Here is a 17,089-nt window from a genome sequence, read left to right on the forward strand (position 1 = left end):
ACATTTATAATACAACGATAATACTAATCGTGCTAACCCTGTCTTTCCCCTTTGCAACAATGCTAAGAAATTTGGTGTTTTGTTCATTCATTTGAAGGGGCAAGAAACGAGGTGACGTGACGTGAAATTGGGTTTAACGTCGGGCCCAAGATTAAAAAACAGTCGGTTTTGTCTCCATGTCCGAAAACATATGATCAGATGATAATAAAATGGGTTGCTATCCTCCAAAATATTCCTTGTCATAATTATATCCAACTTCTAAAAGGCTATTATAGTATAAATACTATCATTGGTATTCTTGTTAGGCAATGTAAAATGATTGATGTCACTTAGAGTAAAACATACTGAACTGTAAACACCCAAGGGATTTTATTGGGGCTTCTGATTATGATGTGAAAGGACGAAATATGGATAACATCAAACAAAACAAAAGAAGTACCTTTTTCTCCAAAGATTCTTTCTTTGCTCGTGTCTCTTCGTATAGAGTTTTGGCATTAAATATCGTTCTGATGTTGTCAGTGAATTCGGAATTAATGTAGTCAACAACATAGTCGTCCAGTGATAGGGTTGACATCTCAGAGCTCATGGGCGCTGCCATGTTGGCAGTGAAACTGCAGCTTCCTAATACTTTCCTTACTACTATTAATCAATCAATGAAAGCATGAACACTGCCAATGGAAATTACAATTCTGATAAGACTTATTCTTAACGGTTAATTTGTGTATGGGTCATGGTAAAACAGTGCGTACAATAACTGTTATCCAATCAGAATAAACATACAACTTTCCACTATCTCACTTTCTCTCACATCCCACGTCGTTATCTCACCAAGCTTTTATGGGGACGCCCACTTTCGTCTACAGTTAGTTTGGTCTACAGTGTTTTCAAAACAAAGTTATGCTCCAGTGATTAGAGGGGTAATAATCTGACCCCTTCAGAAACATAGTGGACCCGTCCTAGTCTGTCTTACAGACCCTAATACAAATATATAATAAACAGCCCTTGCAAGTCTCTAATGTTTGGCAAGTCTAGATTACTGCAGTATCAGTCTGAAAATGAAGAAATTCTCGGGGCTCCTTTTTATTATATTTTTATTAAGATAATTGAATGACTGTTTTTTTTCTGTACGATATGTTCATTTTAGAGACTAGATGTTAGTCTAGACCAGCCCCTGTAGGATAAGATAAAGAAGAATAAGAGAGAGTCGAATATTATTATACATGATATACAAAGATCAAATATAACATACCACAGTGTAGTCAACAACAATAAAAAATTTACTTAAGAGACTTCTATACTGCAGCAGAAGACTAACACTTAGTCTCTGAAATGAACATATCTTAAACAAAAATAAACCCCCAAAACAGTTGTTAGATTGTAGTTATAAAATATAATAATAAGATGTCCAGAGACTTTCTTCCATTTCAGAAAATGCAGTAATCTAAACCATACGTGGGCTAAAGTGCTTGGGTAATTTTTAACCTATTGTCTTTATAAAGGTGTAGGGCGAATATTTGAGGTTACTGTATCCCCACACTGATTCATCGTTTACTATCAGCTGTTTTATATATCGAAATATATGGTGTGGAAGTGTGTTTCTTAAACTCTTCGTGTTCGTGCTATCAACATCAACGTGGATGCAAGTGAAATTGTTTCTTAGTCGATAGTTTTTAGGAAAATACAATACATGTTTTTCTCGTACATTCTCCATCACGTGATTCGTTCCGAGATCAGTGTGCGACAGAATTTGATGGTAAGTGGAGGGAAAACTCTGATGATAATTTCAGCCGAATGTGCTTCCCTGATGTTGTGAAAAGTACATCTGTATCGTCATTGATGAATTTAAGCTCCATATTCTGTCATTGTTAAATGTACGTGTGATAATTTATGTTCCGAGAATATTTTAAGATTCACGTAAAAGCAGACGTCGATCCATTATCTTGATTTCTTTTATTTTGGAGAGAACACATTTCAGCTTTGTAATATCTCCCCGAAAGAACACTAATTCCTATTAAAACTTCCCGTACATCTTCGCTATTTTAAGGTTATGCTCTTGTGTCTGTAGTGTGTGACTTACGGTGTGGATCATTGGTCAACAAGTCAACATGTTACTATTATTGTAAGGCATGACAGTCACGTTTCTTCCCCGGATATACATAACGTTTACGCTTCACAATAGACGACTAGTTATTGTCAATGTCATAGTGACTCTTTTAGGTACGGGCGTAACTTCTTTCTAATCTACCTCTGTAGTTATGTTACTATTCCTGAGGTTAAGTTAGTTAAAACTCTACACGAGAAGACATGAGACACAGGGAATGTCAGTGAATGTTGTTGACTCCACAATATTCCAGCTATGTGACACTGACCTGTAAATAATTGAGTCCTGGGCAGGCAAACCAGAGGTTGAGAGCATAAGCAATGTTCCACGCATGGGATGGTTGCGGCATGGATAATGGCTCATGCTATTGATCACTGGTATGGCTTGCCTGTGTAGTATTTGTCTAGGTACACCCTACATTTTAAAACCCTTCAACATTTGGGTTATCACAAGGTCCCCTTGAATTTTGTGCTTAATTTTGTACACATGTAGTGTGACGGGTAACAGTGATATTGCTGACTGGGGCTTTAAACAACATTCCTTCATTTCCAGTACTGTCGCCATATATATATATATATATTTATATATATTTATAGATATATATGACTGTCACGAATTGCTCCAAGCGTTTAAAAAAATGATGTGAAACTACTTCATCCTGCTAACTTGACAGTTTTGTGAAGAGATTAAATGCCACTGAAAATATGAAAACAATAAAATAAACAAGTGCATTTATTTGCAGTCTTTTTGTCTTCAGCTCCAATGCATTAAAAGGAGTACAACCCCCTTAGACCCCCTTCACAGCTCACAAAGCCTCATATCATCCATGTTAATACATATCTAAATGGATTATTACAAAAGAAGCCCCATGATAGGGAAACACAGAAAAGGATCTGTCTTTACCCCTTAGCATGCTTAGAGATATATGTCTCTTACAAATAATACTAGGGCGGTAGAGTAACCTAGTGGTTAAAGCGTTCGCTCGCCACGCCGAAAACCCAGGTTCCATACCCCACATGGGTACAATGTGTGAAGCTCAATTCTGGTGTCCTCTACTGTAATATTGCTGGAATATTGCTAAAAGCTGGGTAAAACTATACTCACTCGCTCACAAATAATACTATTGTGCATGCTTAGCAAATACCGCTGTGGGCACTTATTGGTGCGGGGCGCTAATTACGTTGAATACGGTATGCATATTAGTGCCTATTTTACAATTCATTCATCTGGCGGAGTTGAAATGAAACTGAAAAAAAATATATATTGAAAATAAAAATGCTTTCATCAGAGCTCCAGATAACTTTTTGAGCAGTTGAGTTTTTACTCTGGGATTTCTATACTTATTGGGTTATTATATTTTTCATTGGGTAAACAATATTTTTTCACTCATCTATCCATCAATCTATTGTTTTTTTCCCCCAAAATTAATGATCATTTTAAGATTTTGAAAAATGAAATAATGGTTTAGACGTATATAACTGTATTAAGGAATCTTAGGATATAGGCTTGACTTGGAAAGTGAATTGGCTCGTAATTGTGTTTCGGAGATTAGCTCCTTTGTACGCATGCTGAAGAAGCTTCATTGGGTATTTACTCATGCTGTTTTTATACGTTTGAGTTTTTCTTTTAATGCATGCGTTTCTGTACACAAGTTATTAAAAGTAATTGGGTTTTGAATTTTTCTAGGGGGTATTTTATGCAAATACGCTGCTTATCTGTAGCTCTGTTTCATAAACTGGCATCTGTTATAAAATGAGCCGTAGCAGGCTAAATTTAGTAAACGCATTGAAAACTTTGAACATTATACAATCACATCACATGTAGAGATGCTAAATCACTGAGAGGAGCTTACGCACACTCGATGATCCCTAACGTCATAGGGAATTGTTTCGCCAGTGTATCTGGCAACATAATTTCACAAATTACGTCATGACGTATTGTGACATGTTTGAAAAAGTTGATGGTACTGTTTTCTAAAGATAGGCCTCACATGCTATTTGGTTAGCTGGTCACCTCACTCATGATGAATGGGAGACTGCCTTTGACTGCCCTTTTGCAAGATTCACCATCTCTACCATACTTTGTTTCAGTAAAAGAAAATCAGCTGCATACACTGTTTATATCTTGTAGAAAAAACACCATGTCAGGTTCAGGAATTGCGCTTGGTCGGCTAGCAGAAGAGAGAAAGGGATGGAGAAAAGACCATCCATTCGTGAGTAACTTAATATTTATTTTTATAACCCAACAAAGTAAAGTGTTTGGAATCAACACACACAAGTGTCCAAATTTCCACATGATAGTGCTGCTCTGATATTTACCCACCAGCTGTTCCAGGGCCAAAATTGTTTTCAGAGTCTTTGTTTCTGAGGTGACAAATGTGATACAACTGGAACTAGTGTCTGACATTACAGTAACGAACACGTTTATAACAAACTGACCGAGATAACAAACTTATTTTTTTAGTGCCGGCCAGTTGTATATATTCTGTATATATATGCATATAATGAAGTACGGTTGTTACAAACTAAAATAAGTGGTCCCCTTGAGTTTGTTATAACCATAGTTTACTGTAGTTATAAAGCATGATCGATCACAACTACTGGTACCAGGCTAAAGACCAATGATCAGCTTAGGATAATTTTTAGTCTTTATGTGTTATCATATATGTGGAATGATGTGATGTATACTTTTGTGTGGTAAAAGTTTCCCAGATGAGTTGTGAAGTCCACAATATTGATCTTTAGAAATACTGATTGATAAGTCAATCTTTGAGGTCTGCTTTGTACTGACTATGCATAGATTAAGTTAATTAATGAAAGTACAATTAAGTGAAATGTCCCGTTGTAAATTGTTGGTGTAGTTAATGTCTTTCATGTTGTGTAAATATTTGTCAGTCTGTTTTGTTTTGCTGTAGGGTTTTGTTGCCAAGCCAGTAAAGAATGCAGATGGTACAATGAATCTACTGAACTGGGAATGTAAGATCCCAGGAAAGAAAGGGGTATGTACCACATATTGTCATGATTCAGTGTATAGTTCAGTTTACCCACTACACACCATTTTGGGTTGGGATTATCAATTTACCCACTACACACCATTATGCGTGGTATTATCAAATTGAAATCTCGGTACTTGGCAAATTTATTTATGAGAAATTGTTCAGTAATCTTAATGGGGTCAGAAGCCTGAGGAGGCATATCATCATGTGACACCCAAACTATTATGTTAGCCTGAAGGTAGCCATCAAAATTCATCCTTGACTGCTAGCCCAATACTAATCATGCTAATAAATTCGTCTGAGGACAAGTACAAATCCAAAGATGGAAGTCCTTACTGACTAGTTGCATTTGGGGGCACGTCCATTTTACTACAAATTGGAACTGAAAATAATTTACAGAAAATATGAACATAGCAAAAAATTCTTCTTCAAGCAGGACTAGCTACCAACTCTTAAGAACCAGTGGAGTATGGGATATGCTCATTTTCTGGACTAGTCTTTAAGAAAGAAATTTCGTCAAATTCGAGGTTGAAAGCTGATATGAAGGTATAATAACTACATGAATAAGTTGAACACTCAGAATCCAATCCAGAAGTTGCACTTTTACCAGATTGTATTCCCTCTTCAAAGACTGGAAATGATCCTCAAGAATTTACAGTTTTGAATTCATGTGTTCTGTTGGATTATGATGAAGCAGAAATTGTTGTACCAACACAAAGGGTTGTTATTATGGTAACCTAGTTCAACAAGAATGTTGTAGTTACAGAAAGAACTGCTGAAATCACTGAACATTAGGCCACTTGCAGCTTATTGTTGATAGGGCCAATAGTCATTGTAATGTGAATTGTCATGTAAGATGGGCTGTACTGTTTCAGACGCCATGGGAGAATGGACTTTACACGCTCAGAATGCTTTTCAAGGAGGACTATCCCAGTACACCCCCAAAATGTAAGTCTTGCGAATCAGATATCATACACTTTATATATTGAGTATGTTATCCGTGTCATCCAATGTCCCTCATTCAGTCTTGCTTGACAACGGTTGCTATTTACAGTATTAAACATGTTAAAGAAGTTGTTATCCATAAAATTGTGTCTACCTTGTCTAACATGACTCCTGAGACTAACAAAATATGTTCGTGATTTCTAATGGTTTGTTCTTTTTTTGTAGGTAAATTTGAGCCTCCACTGTTCCACCCGAATGTGTATCCATCAGGAACAGTCTGTCTGTCCTTGCTGGATGAGGAGAAGGACTGGAGGCCAGCTGTTACAATAAAACAGGTACCCTAGAACCTGGCAACCTGTTGACATGGCATTGATCATCTCGAATGCACATGCTTAAATTGCAAGAACAATTGGGATCGGATACATGTTTAGTACTTTGATGGGTGACCCAGTTCTTAATGACTATCCACAGCCAATAGTTTTATCTTTTTAGGCAAAACCAGACTGCAAACAACAAAGATTTTCCTCACAACGCCCTTCACTCACTCTGCTAATCTTATATATATAATATGGCCACTTTCATATAGCTGGAATATTGCTGAATGTGGTGTTAAACAAGAAACAAATTATATAACAGAGCTACATATAAGCAGCCTATCTGCCTAAAATACCACCCCCCACAAAAAAAGTATTCAAAACCCAATTACGTTTAATAAACTTGCATACAGAAACACATGCATTAAATGAAAAACTCATATGTATGAAAACAGCTTGCGTAAATACCCAATGAAGCTTTTCAGCATGCGTACAAAGGAGCTAATTTCCGAAACACATTTACGAGCTAATTTGCTTTCCAAGTCAAGCCTATATTTTATTTAGAACAGTTATATACATCTAAAACATTATTTCATTTTTTAAGATCTTAAAACTTTCACTAATTTTGGGGAAGACACCCCCCCCCCCCAAAAAAAAAAGAGAGAAAAAAGGTGAATAGATGAAATGTAATGACCCAATTAAAATAGAAACCCCAGAGTAAAAACTCAATTGCTCAAAAAGCTATTTGGAGCTCTGATATTAAAATATGATACATGTATCGGAGAAATAGTACTAAGTGTTATACCGATTCATATCTTTCGTGAGAGTAAGTTGGCATTAAATTACATATGAGCAGTTCTGATTCCTGAAGCAAAACTAATCGCCCATGCATCTCTATTACTGCGAATTAGGCACATCATTGATAATCATTGATAATCATTGTGATACTGTTAGTTGGGTTTTACGCCGCTTTTAGCAATATTCCAGCTATACGGTGGGAGAAACCAGAAATGGGCTTCAGGCATTGTACCCATGGGGGAATTGAATTGGCCTTTGGTGTGACGAGCAGACACTTTAACCACTTGGCTACCCCACCACCCCTGATAATCATAGATAATGGGTCACTTGACCAGTAAGTATTCCAATAAATCTGAATCTTGTTTCAGCAGTAAGTACCATGAACTTGGTATTTTATTGTTTCTATAATTCCTTTACCTGTGGCTAGTAGCATTTTCTGAGACCCTGTGTCATTTGTAAATCAAATAGTTGGGTTTAATCTCTCTTATAAGTACAGTGTTTGAAACCCTTTCTGTATGACCCTCCCATGATCTGGCTGGAATATTGTTAAAAGTGATGCAACTTTCAAATCACTCACCTGCAAGAGCTAAAACAATCTGCTGGGCTGCACTATATTACATGATATGTGTTCCTAAACTTCTGTCAAAATTTGATTAAGAGCTGCGGTTTTATATATGGTCATTGTAGGTGATAATTATGTATGCACTCTGAATTAAGTTAGGTATGCCACGAGTGGACATGGTTTAGATGACATGTTTTTATATAGATGTTTTTTTAATAGAAATGTGGTCTCTAAAAGTCTAATAATAGTATCAAAAGGATAATTCCAAGATAACAAGGAAGTGTTAATTGACCTTCACATATCTAGGGGGCATGGCCAGTACTACCGTTTAACTTGCCGTAATTCACCGTGCAGAGTTGCATCCCTTAGACGCATGAGAAACATTCTTCGCCAAAGTGGTCGTCTACAGCGTGCATCACTTTGGACTTACCTCCAACATCAAGCTGCCATCAGGCCATGCCATGTAATAACTGACTAATGTTCAAAACATGTTGAACCAAATTATCTCACTCACTCACATACCTTAAGAATGTTTTAGTAAAGAAAGGCAATGTATCCATGTATATCTGTTCCAGATACTATTAGGGATTCAGGAGCTACTGAACGAGCCAAACATCAAGGACCCTGCTCAGGCTGAAGCATACACCATTTACTGGTAAGTTCCTGAATTTCTTTGCAAATACAGTCAGTGGTTGGGCCTTTAGACCTTCTGAAATTAATTCTTAACTCCTCATTAGGTGCTGCATGATGATTGAAATTCGGCTTATTGCAGACAATATTTTGTTCCATCTCAAATATTGTTAAGGCCTTGTTTAAACTGTATATGAAATTGCAGTTGTAAGTTATACCATCGACTCTAGGAAGTAATTGGCTTATTCTGTTTGATTATCAATCGTTTCCATTTCCATTTTAATATGTGATTGTTATGTTAACTTTTTATGAAGGATGTTTCAAGGTGTTCTACATATGTTTATTTGACATCAAATGTTAGTAGATAAAAATATTTGCATGTCATGCTCAATGACATTTTCAGCTTTTGAACTTCGTCAAATTTCTCCAATTGGCAACACAATATGAACTGATGTACTGAGAAGTTCACAGAAGGCAAACACATGGCCATACTGATTTAGACGTTTACTGACCCAGTCCTAGAGAGGAACTTGTCTCGTTTCACCAGATTATTAGTTTCAATCTTATCAGGTGAAGCACATGCTCAAACCTAATTTAATACTGCTTATTCCATATATTTTTTTTGTCTTTTTGTGTGAGAACGAAAACTTTCGTCACTAACGTCTAATATTAACACTGCTCATCTTGAAATAAGGATAACTAAATATTTTTCAAGTTAGTAGTTTCAGTGTAAGAGAACGGAATACTGCAACTTTTGTCTGGTAGGTTTGTGAAAGAAAGATGCATTCATGTACTTCTGACTCTCCCTCAACTAAAGTCCTGAGTTTGTTGAGATTTGAACACCTTAATGATGATGCTATAATTTCCTTTTGGCTTTCTTTATTAAACCTGTGTGAAAATATATTGCCATAACATGTGAATCCGTAATACGTGTCAATTTGTTTGGTGGAATGGATATTGTCATGATATGAGTCACAGAATTGTGCTTAATGTCAAACTTTATTTGAAAGTTATTGTTGAGTGCTACATGTAAACAGTAGCCACTAACTTTTCTAGTTTGGGTTTACCTGGAAGTTTGCTGGTGTTGTGGCAGTTTTTGGTGATTGCTTTTGAAAGTATCAACTGTCAATTCTCATGCAAATGACTTGGAGAGTTCCCTTCCTTAGTATACTGTAAATCTTGAAATTAATGTGTCTCCATATTAATATGTCTGCTGACCCCTAGCTAAATGTGCGATTCAGTATCAATACGACTCCCCCTACCCCTACCCCATCCCCCTTAGTTGAATGACACATATCCCACAATGATACTTGACCCCAGCAGTGATTACTAACTGGATGCCTATTGTGTAATTCCTATTGTTTAAATGACATTGTTGTATACTTGTTACAACTGCTGCTCAATAAACCGTGTTTGTGTTTATGATGAAATTGGTATTTTTGCTATCCAAAGTGTGCAGTGAGGCCGTTTAATTGTTGATAGTCATTTTGGAGATATAAATGTGAAGTATCATCAGTGAGGACAAAGACCACTCGCTTTTTTCGCATGTAATTCACGCTCAAATTTCAAGATTTACAGTATATCCATGATTTTTCATTTTTTTGGTCAGTCATTCAATATCAATGCACAGCATAACTTTTCCAAAAATGTAATTGTTTTGCTCTGAAGACTCCTATCAACGGTTACAATAATATAAAGTGGTGTTTGACAAGCCATTGATATATGTATCTAAGGTTTAAGGTAACCTGAAACCGTCTCTAATCTGGATAGGAGTGTTGATATAACTTGGTTTTCTCTTTTGTTTACAGTAAGAATAGACAGGAGTATGAGAGGAGAGTCAAAGAACAGAGTGTACAGTTGAAGGACCCCAATGCGCAAATGTAACACTTATAACATGAACTTACTTGGAACTCTTATCTGGTGAAATGACACATGGTTTCTGCTTGGATGCACAAGTTCCCTGTGGTTTAGCAGTTGCCACATGTGCCCAAACAGTCCTGGGTCATCTGAATAATCATGAAGACAGTGAAACTGTGTAGACATCAATGAAGAACCGATCTGGGGTTCCCGTACGGCATGTGTGGTCCGACATTTCATTTTAGTCCGAAAGCTTTGTTCATATCTAATTATTATTCCAACAAAGTTTTTGAAAAGAATGAAGACTGAAAACATTCTTGCAAAGACTTACAACAGTCGTTTGTTTTGATAAATATTTTTATTAAATATTAAATATCTTTGCTAGTCATTGCTGCTGCAGGTCACTTTAAGGAAGTTTTTGACAGTGCCCTTACTAAGGAAGTCATCAGTTTCCTTTCCCAAACTGTAGCTATGTTAGTAGCTTAAATCTGGTATTACAGTTTTTTAATAAAATGAACCACATTGTCTGAATTTACATGGTTAAGTTTCCTAGTCTTTGCTAGGGTCTGCCTTGTAACCATTTTGATAGAAACAAGGCTGCATGGTATTTAAATGTTAATGTCTTCACAATACATATCTTGACAGTTTTTCCAACAAGAAATTAGTACATTACTGAACATCAGTAAACTATTTGGAGAAGGTTGCCCGTAACATGCCTATAGGAATCCTTCATATCTGTGTAGCTGCATTCCTCTGATATAAGCCTCATTGTGTATGGAGCATAATCACATTGGTTGGTATCACCTTGCAGTTTGTGGATCAGGTTTACATTTTAGATACATATTCCAAACATTGTCATCAATCGCATTTCTCATTCTTCATTGTTGCATGGTTTTACATGTTTAACCAAACGCTTTGAATGTTTTATGTGTATCATCTCTGTGGTAGATACTAGTGCTCCTGTGCATTGATCCTGCACTGCCCTGTACGGACGTAGTGGCTTCGGTCCTATGTTGTACAGTGCTACACAAGTTACTGTAAATGGAGTACAATAAATTATTTCACAGCAACATCATACAAGAGATTATGTTATTTTTAATATATTTTGTGTAATTTGTTTATTATTATTTATTATCATTCATTTAATGGCCTATTTCTGGAGTGTCCTTCCATGATATTGTTATAATATTGCTAAAATAGGCATAAAAACACTCACTCATGGAAGAATGAGGGAAACTTGACATTTTGTTGCACACTGGTCTAAGGCACAACAATTCACCATGATGGAACATTCATTCACTGGTTTGTCTGTTCTGGGCTGAAATGCTACAGACCAGAGACCAGAGGTGGTGGTTTGATCCCTGGCTGCGTCATACCAAAAGACACTAAAAGATGGTACTTTTTGTTACCCTGCCTGATGTTCGGCATTATGGAAATAAATTATACTGTGTCTGAGTGGGGTATCAATATAAGTGCAATAGTCTTGACTGATGTTAAACTCAATTTCTGCTCACCACACATTCACAGATCTGTCCCAAATAGGGGTTGTGGGGTAGCCTAGTGGTTAAAGCATTCGCTTGTCAAGCCGACGGCCCGAGTACGATTCCCCACATGGGTACAATGTGTGAAGCCCATTTCTGGGGTCCCCTGCCATGATATTGCTGGAATATTGCTAAAAGCAGCGTAAAAACCATACTCATTCACTCACTATCACAAATAGGAGACATGACCTAGCTCTGGTATTACACATTCATGAGCCAATTATGACAAGACAAAAGGAATGGCAGTATAGAAATTTAGATATCAGGAACATGCCCTTTTATACAGTGTTAGCCTGCCGCTGACGTCGGTCATCATGGACAAATCCCTGCACTTGTGGATCCGGGTCAGAATAGATCGCCAGCAACCCATACTTGCCGTAAGAGGCAACTACACTTGTCGTAAGAGGCGACAAATGGGATTGGGTGGTCAGGCTTGTTGACTTGGTTGGTGCATGTCCTCGTATCTAAATTGCGTGGATCGATGCTCATGATGTCAATCACTGGATTGTCTGGTCAACTCATTTATTTACCGTCCTCCGTCATAAAGCTGGAATATTGCTGAGTGCGGCGTTAAACAGTCAAACCAACAAACCCTGCATTCGCGAAGAGTGAAGCTGTTGACTCGACACTGGCTATTACTATTGGTGCTGCAATTCTACCAAAGATGACCCAGTGTGGTACTAATAGTTAACGTAATTATTTTGACTAAACTTGGCTAAATAAGCCAAAACTATTTAACCTCCTAAAAGCATACACAATATTTGATGTGGAAAGTATCACAATTACTGCATATATAAACACTTGATGAATGATGACATTAGAATTGGTCTTCCGCAACCCATGCTTGCCCTCCGGTATAGGGCGACTATGCTTGTCGTTAGAGGCAACTAATGGGATCGGGTGGTCAGGCTTGCTGACTTGGTTGATGCATGTCATCGCATCCCAATTGCGTGGATCGATGCTCACGATGTCAGTCATTGGATTGTCTGGTCCAGACTTGATTATATACAGACCGCCGTCATATAGCTGGAATTTTGCCGAGTGCAGCGTAAACAACAAACATTCCAAACAATATATCAGTGGAGCATCTCCAATGTGAAGACATTAAACAAACATTACAAAGGTCAAGGTCATGAGAACTCGATATCTCTCATGTCGACCATGAACGTCAAGTATTGCCTTGCTCACGGACAAAATGGGTATGGGATCACATATTCGAGAATGTTACTCAACTCTACAATAGTGAATGTACAAGGTTTGTAGCTGTGGTTCAGGATTGTACTCGGGGTGTAAACACCACATTCAAACTTTTCTAGAATTATCAGGGGCGGTCGGGTAGCCTAGTGGTTAAAGCGTTCCCTCGTCACGCCGAAGACCCAGGTTCGATTCCCGCCATGGGTACAATGTGTGAAGCCAATTTCTGGTGTTCCCCGCCGTGATATTGCTGGAATATTGCTAAAAGCGGCGTAAAACCATACTCACTCACTCACTCACTCACTCAGGATTGTACTCAGCAATCCAACCTGTCAGATGTTCTGGTTAAAACATGACAATTTAGAGGGCCACGGAAAGACCTGTACATTGTGGTCCCCAGGAAGTCTGCTGTTACAGCTAGTACAGTCTGGTGTTCAGGATGCTGATGTTGTCAACAGCGATGCAACCTGTACTATAGATGTTCTTTCAGGTTCAGATCTGGTGGGAAGACATGTACCCCGGTACATTGTGCTTCCATCGGAATGCTGCTGATCTATGATCTAACATTGATTTGATAAATGATATTAAAGTAGTGTTGGAAATGCTAGAAAAATACTTTTTGCCTGTTAAGACAAGATAGAATGTTTCACAGACTGTTGAAATATCGAGTAACCACTGATCTAACTACCTGTGGCTTGAGGTATTTCAATCACAAGGAGTCCTATTGATAATTTTACAGGAGAAACAGCAAGTTCAGATTTAAACTAAGTCCAATTAGGGAAGTATGAAACGGATTATAGAATATGTGCATGAGACTCCATTATGATAATAATAATGTAGTCTAATGCACGAGCCAGTATGAGGTCATCACCTCCGGCTGTAGGCCGGCCGTTTCATACATGCATGACAACACACAGATATTGTCTAAGTTTATCACCATCTTACTTGTAAAAGTACCATTTTAGGCTAATCAGTGTCAATAAGGATAGGATAAATTAGGCAGATTATCGTTATTTTGATACATGCTATTTTCATAGTTCATATTTATAAAATGAAGCCAGAAAAGCATTTTTCTAACATATTCCACAGTATTTTAGCAGTGTTCTTAATGGGAACAACATGTAGCTGTTGGATTTCATCACACTTGCACTTGCAACAGTGTGAGAGATGTATGCCCACATCATTACGTTGCCACCTCCAAATATGTCGATCCCCTCTATGAAATTGGCAAAACGCTCATGTCAACATCAGGACCCCTTGCTGTAATCCATCGCCAGTTAGGCCATACTCTGTGTGCTTGACACCACCACTGTCACAGTTGACGATGTTGCTGCACGAAAACAACGCCTCTGACAGGCCATCTAAGGACATTCCTCACTGTCATAGAAAAGTCAGACTCGATGACTTGGCTGGTTCAGTGTTATTGTACGCCTAATGATATCAAGTGATGTTCATGCATGCTGGACTGGATTATTCAAAGGCTGATGAGATATAACTGAAATATTGTTTGATAGGCATTACTTAGAAGTCGATGGATTGCAAGGCTGCTTGCTTGACAATGGTATAAGGATCTATACCGAGACATTGCCCAATCTCGTTAAAATCAGATCTTAGTTCTCGCTACCGCTAAACAAAGATCTGAGGACATCACATTAGGGGTCACGTCAGAACGACCTTTCATCCGACCAATCTGAGCGTCGCTTACCAGATCATGAAAGTGACAGTCGGAATGTGAATTCTAATCATGCAACCTCGAAAACTTTAATAGGGGTATTCCGAACGATAGTTACGGGTTCAATGACTGAATCCATACAATCTAGACCATATATTTGCCATTCCAGAATGTTCTTTTGTTCAGGTTTCAAACTTTTAATCGAGAATTTGTCAAAATATGTTTCGAAGCTTAGTCGCCAATTTGAAATTAGTGCCGTAAAGCATGAGAAAGCTGCTTTCTGATTGACTAATGTCAACTTCTTGTCAGTCCTTCCATTGGTTGGTCAAAATTCGCACAAGGTCGGTCTGACGTGACCCGTAATGTTGATGTCTTTGTTTAGCGACAGCCAGAACTAAGATCTGATTTTAATGAGATTGAGACATTGCCTTTACAGTAAATAAAGAAGTTGTTATCCATAAATTGTCTCCACTTTGACTGGAATAATGCTGACTGGCATTAAAACAACATTCACTCAAGTAGAAATTCCAGATTACTAGACACATTATCTTTGGTCACTTAACATCATGTTTCATTGACAATGATGATGATGATAAAACATTCAACAGGTAGTGTGTCTTTGTCTCATTTCAGGCCCTGAGTTGAAACTTAACTCATTCTCATGACGTATATGTCACAACTGACAGTACATCTGAAAGAAAATAAATGAACTCTTTGCCAGAGTGACCCATGCTTGCCATAAAGGCGTCTATGCTTGTTGTAAGAGGCGACTAATGGGATCGGGTGGTCAGACACACTGACTTGATTGATGAATGTCATCTTATCACAATTGTGTGTATCGATGCTCATGATATCAACCACTGGATTGTCTGGTCAAGACTCGATTATTTACAGACCGTCATGTAGCTGGAATATTGCTGATGGCGGCGTTCAACAACAAACAAACAAATAAACTTTGCCAGAGTGCAAAATCAGAATTTCTAGAAGCACTCATAAAATCTTCCAAATGAATTGAACTTTGTCCTGTTTGTATTGCAGCCAGGACCGATGCCAGTATGAGCAGAGAGTGAAGGAACAGAGCATGAAGCACCGAGATCATCAGTTGGGGCACTGAGGTGTGGTCAACTCACTGCTGCAACAGTTATTGTGTTCTCTCACAATTACCAGATGTATTTTTGACACAGCCCTCTCCAAGCATCTGTATGAGGCTAACAAGTTTAAGATACTCAACCTCATTCTACCAACATCTTGCACAAATGATGGACTTAATTGGCGGCATGATTTAGCCTTTTATATTTTTTAAGTTGGTTTTTAAACTTTTTGGCCCAAAATTCAATGTGGTTAGTCGGGGAAAAAAATCAACTTCTAGATTAGCACTTAAACGGATGAATGAAATAAACTTCGAGGTCACACCATCACAGAAGAATGATTGCGTAACAATACCTAGAGATAACCTTTTTTTTTTGTTGTTAAAATAATTTTTTTATTCATACATTTATTATTCACCCTTTCCTACAAACAGCAGTGATAAAACATTGTGTATGTTTTCCATTTTACCTCGTTGTGAAACAGTTAGCCAAAAAACTTTTGTAAATTTTATTATTTTTTCTTTCTAATTTCATTTTTTTTTTGTTGGTCAGTGTTGTAAACTAACTGGAAAAAAGATAAGGCCTTAGGTTGAAAGGATTCAAATTTGCCCACATTAGAGACTTGGCATTAATTGAAGGATTGGTATTAGAAGAAATATGACAGGCACTCCAAGATCCTTTCACTTGTCAAAATAACTCTGGAAGGCATTATTAAAAATTTATATAAGCAATTTAGTTTATCAGAGGATTAATGAATTTTGTTTTGTTTGTCCATTCAAATAATAGAGAAACAAGTCATGTCATTTTAGTTTTATCAAATCTGTGGTATGCATTTAATGCAAGAGTGGTTGATGCGTGTTTCAATATTACATGATGCGATGTGCACTTAAACTGCATAGATGAAGATTATGTTGCATTTTAGATTCTCAAGTAATAATTTTAAATTTAATTTTCGAATTTTTGTTTCACTCAAGTGTTGAAGAAGAATGTTTATTTGTTTTTTATTATTATTGTTATTATTTTAGTAATAGTATTGTTTACAAGCATGTATACCCTCTTGTCTCATGTACATCACATCGTATAAATAGAAAAAAACATAGAAAGACTTTTCAAGGCATATTACAGCTCAAGTAGAGTCAGTATGTATTGTCTTAATCCCATACAATGACATGCTACCTTGGAATAATAATACGTTTCCCACAAGGGACGATATTCTAGTTGTTTTTAGATGTTTCATTGTCATTGGATTCCTTCAGACCTGTAGCTGTCATGACGATTTTGTTTTAGATTATTTATCATATTAGCATATTTTCCTGAAACGCAGGACATGATGACTGTCCATGGACCATGCTCCATTGTAAAGAAGTTTCAGCTGAAAAGGAAAATATCCAT

General features: G+C 37.3%; 1 protein-coding gene across 2 annotated transcripts; it reads left to right on the forward strand.

The window, feature by feature from the left end:
• The first annotated feature begins 4,237 nt into the window (after positions 1-4,237).
• LOC139469754 (SUMO-conjugating enzyme UBC9-B-like) lies at positions 4,238-16,655 on the forward strand. 2 transcript variants are annotated; one of them, XM_071252037.1, is made up of 6 exons: positions 4,238-4,313; positions 5,016-5,099; positions 5,972-6,044; positions 6,267-6,376; positions 8,291-8,370; positions 15,648-16,655. In XM_071252037.1, exons 1-6 carry the CDS (start codon positions 4,242-4,244, stop codon positions 15,721-15,723), a joined length of 495 nt encoding a protein of 164 aa, XP_071108138.1. In that variant the 5' UTR covers positions 4,238-4,241; the 3' UTR covers positions 15,724-16,655. The 2 variants fall into 2 exon arrangements, with proteins under 2 accessions (XP_071108138.1, XP_071108137.1); XM_071252036.1 differs by lacking the exon at positions 15,648-16,655 and adding an exon at positions 10,154-11,271.
• Positions 16,656-17,089: the final 434 nt, after the last annotated feature.

The sequence above is a fragment of the Haliotis cracherodii genome, unplaced genomic scaffold (assembly GCF_022045235.1).
Source record: "Haliotis cracherodii isolate W230 unplaced genomic scaffold, xgHalCrac1.p SCAF_2, whole genome shotgun sequence".
NCBI lineage: Eukaryota > Metazoa > Mollusca > Gastropoda > Lepetellida > Haliotidae > Haliotis > Haliotis cracherodii.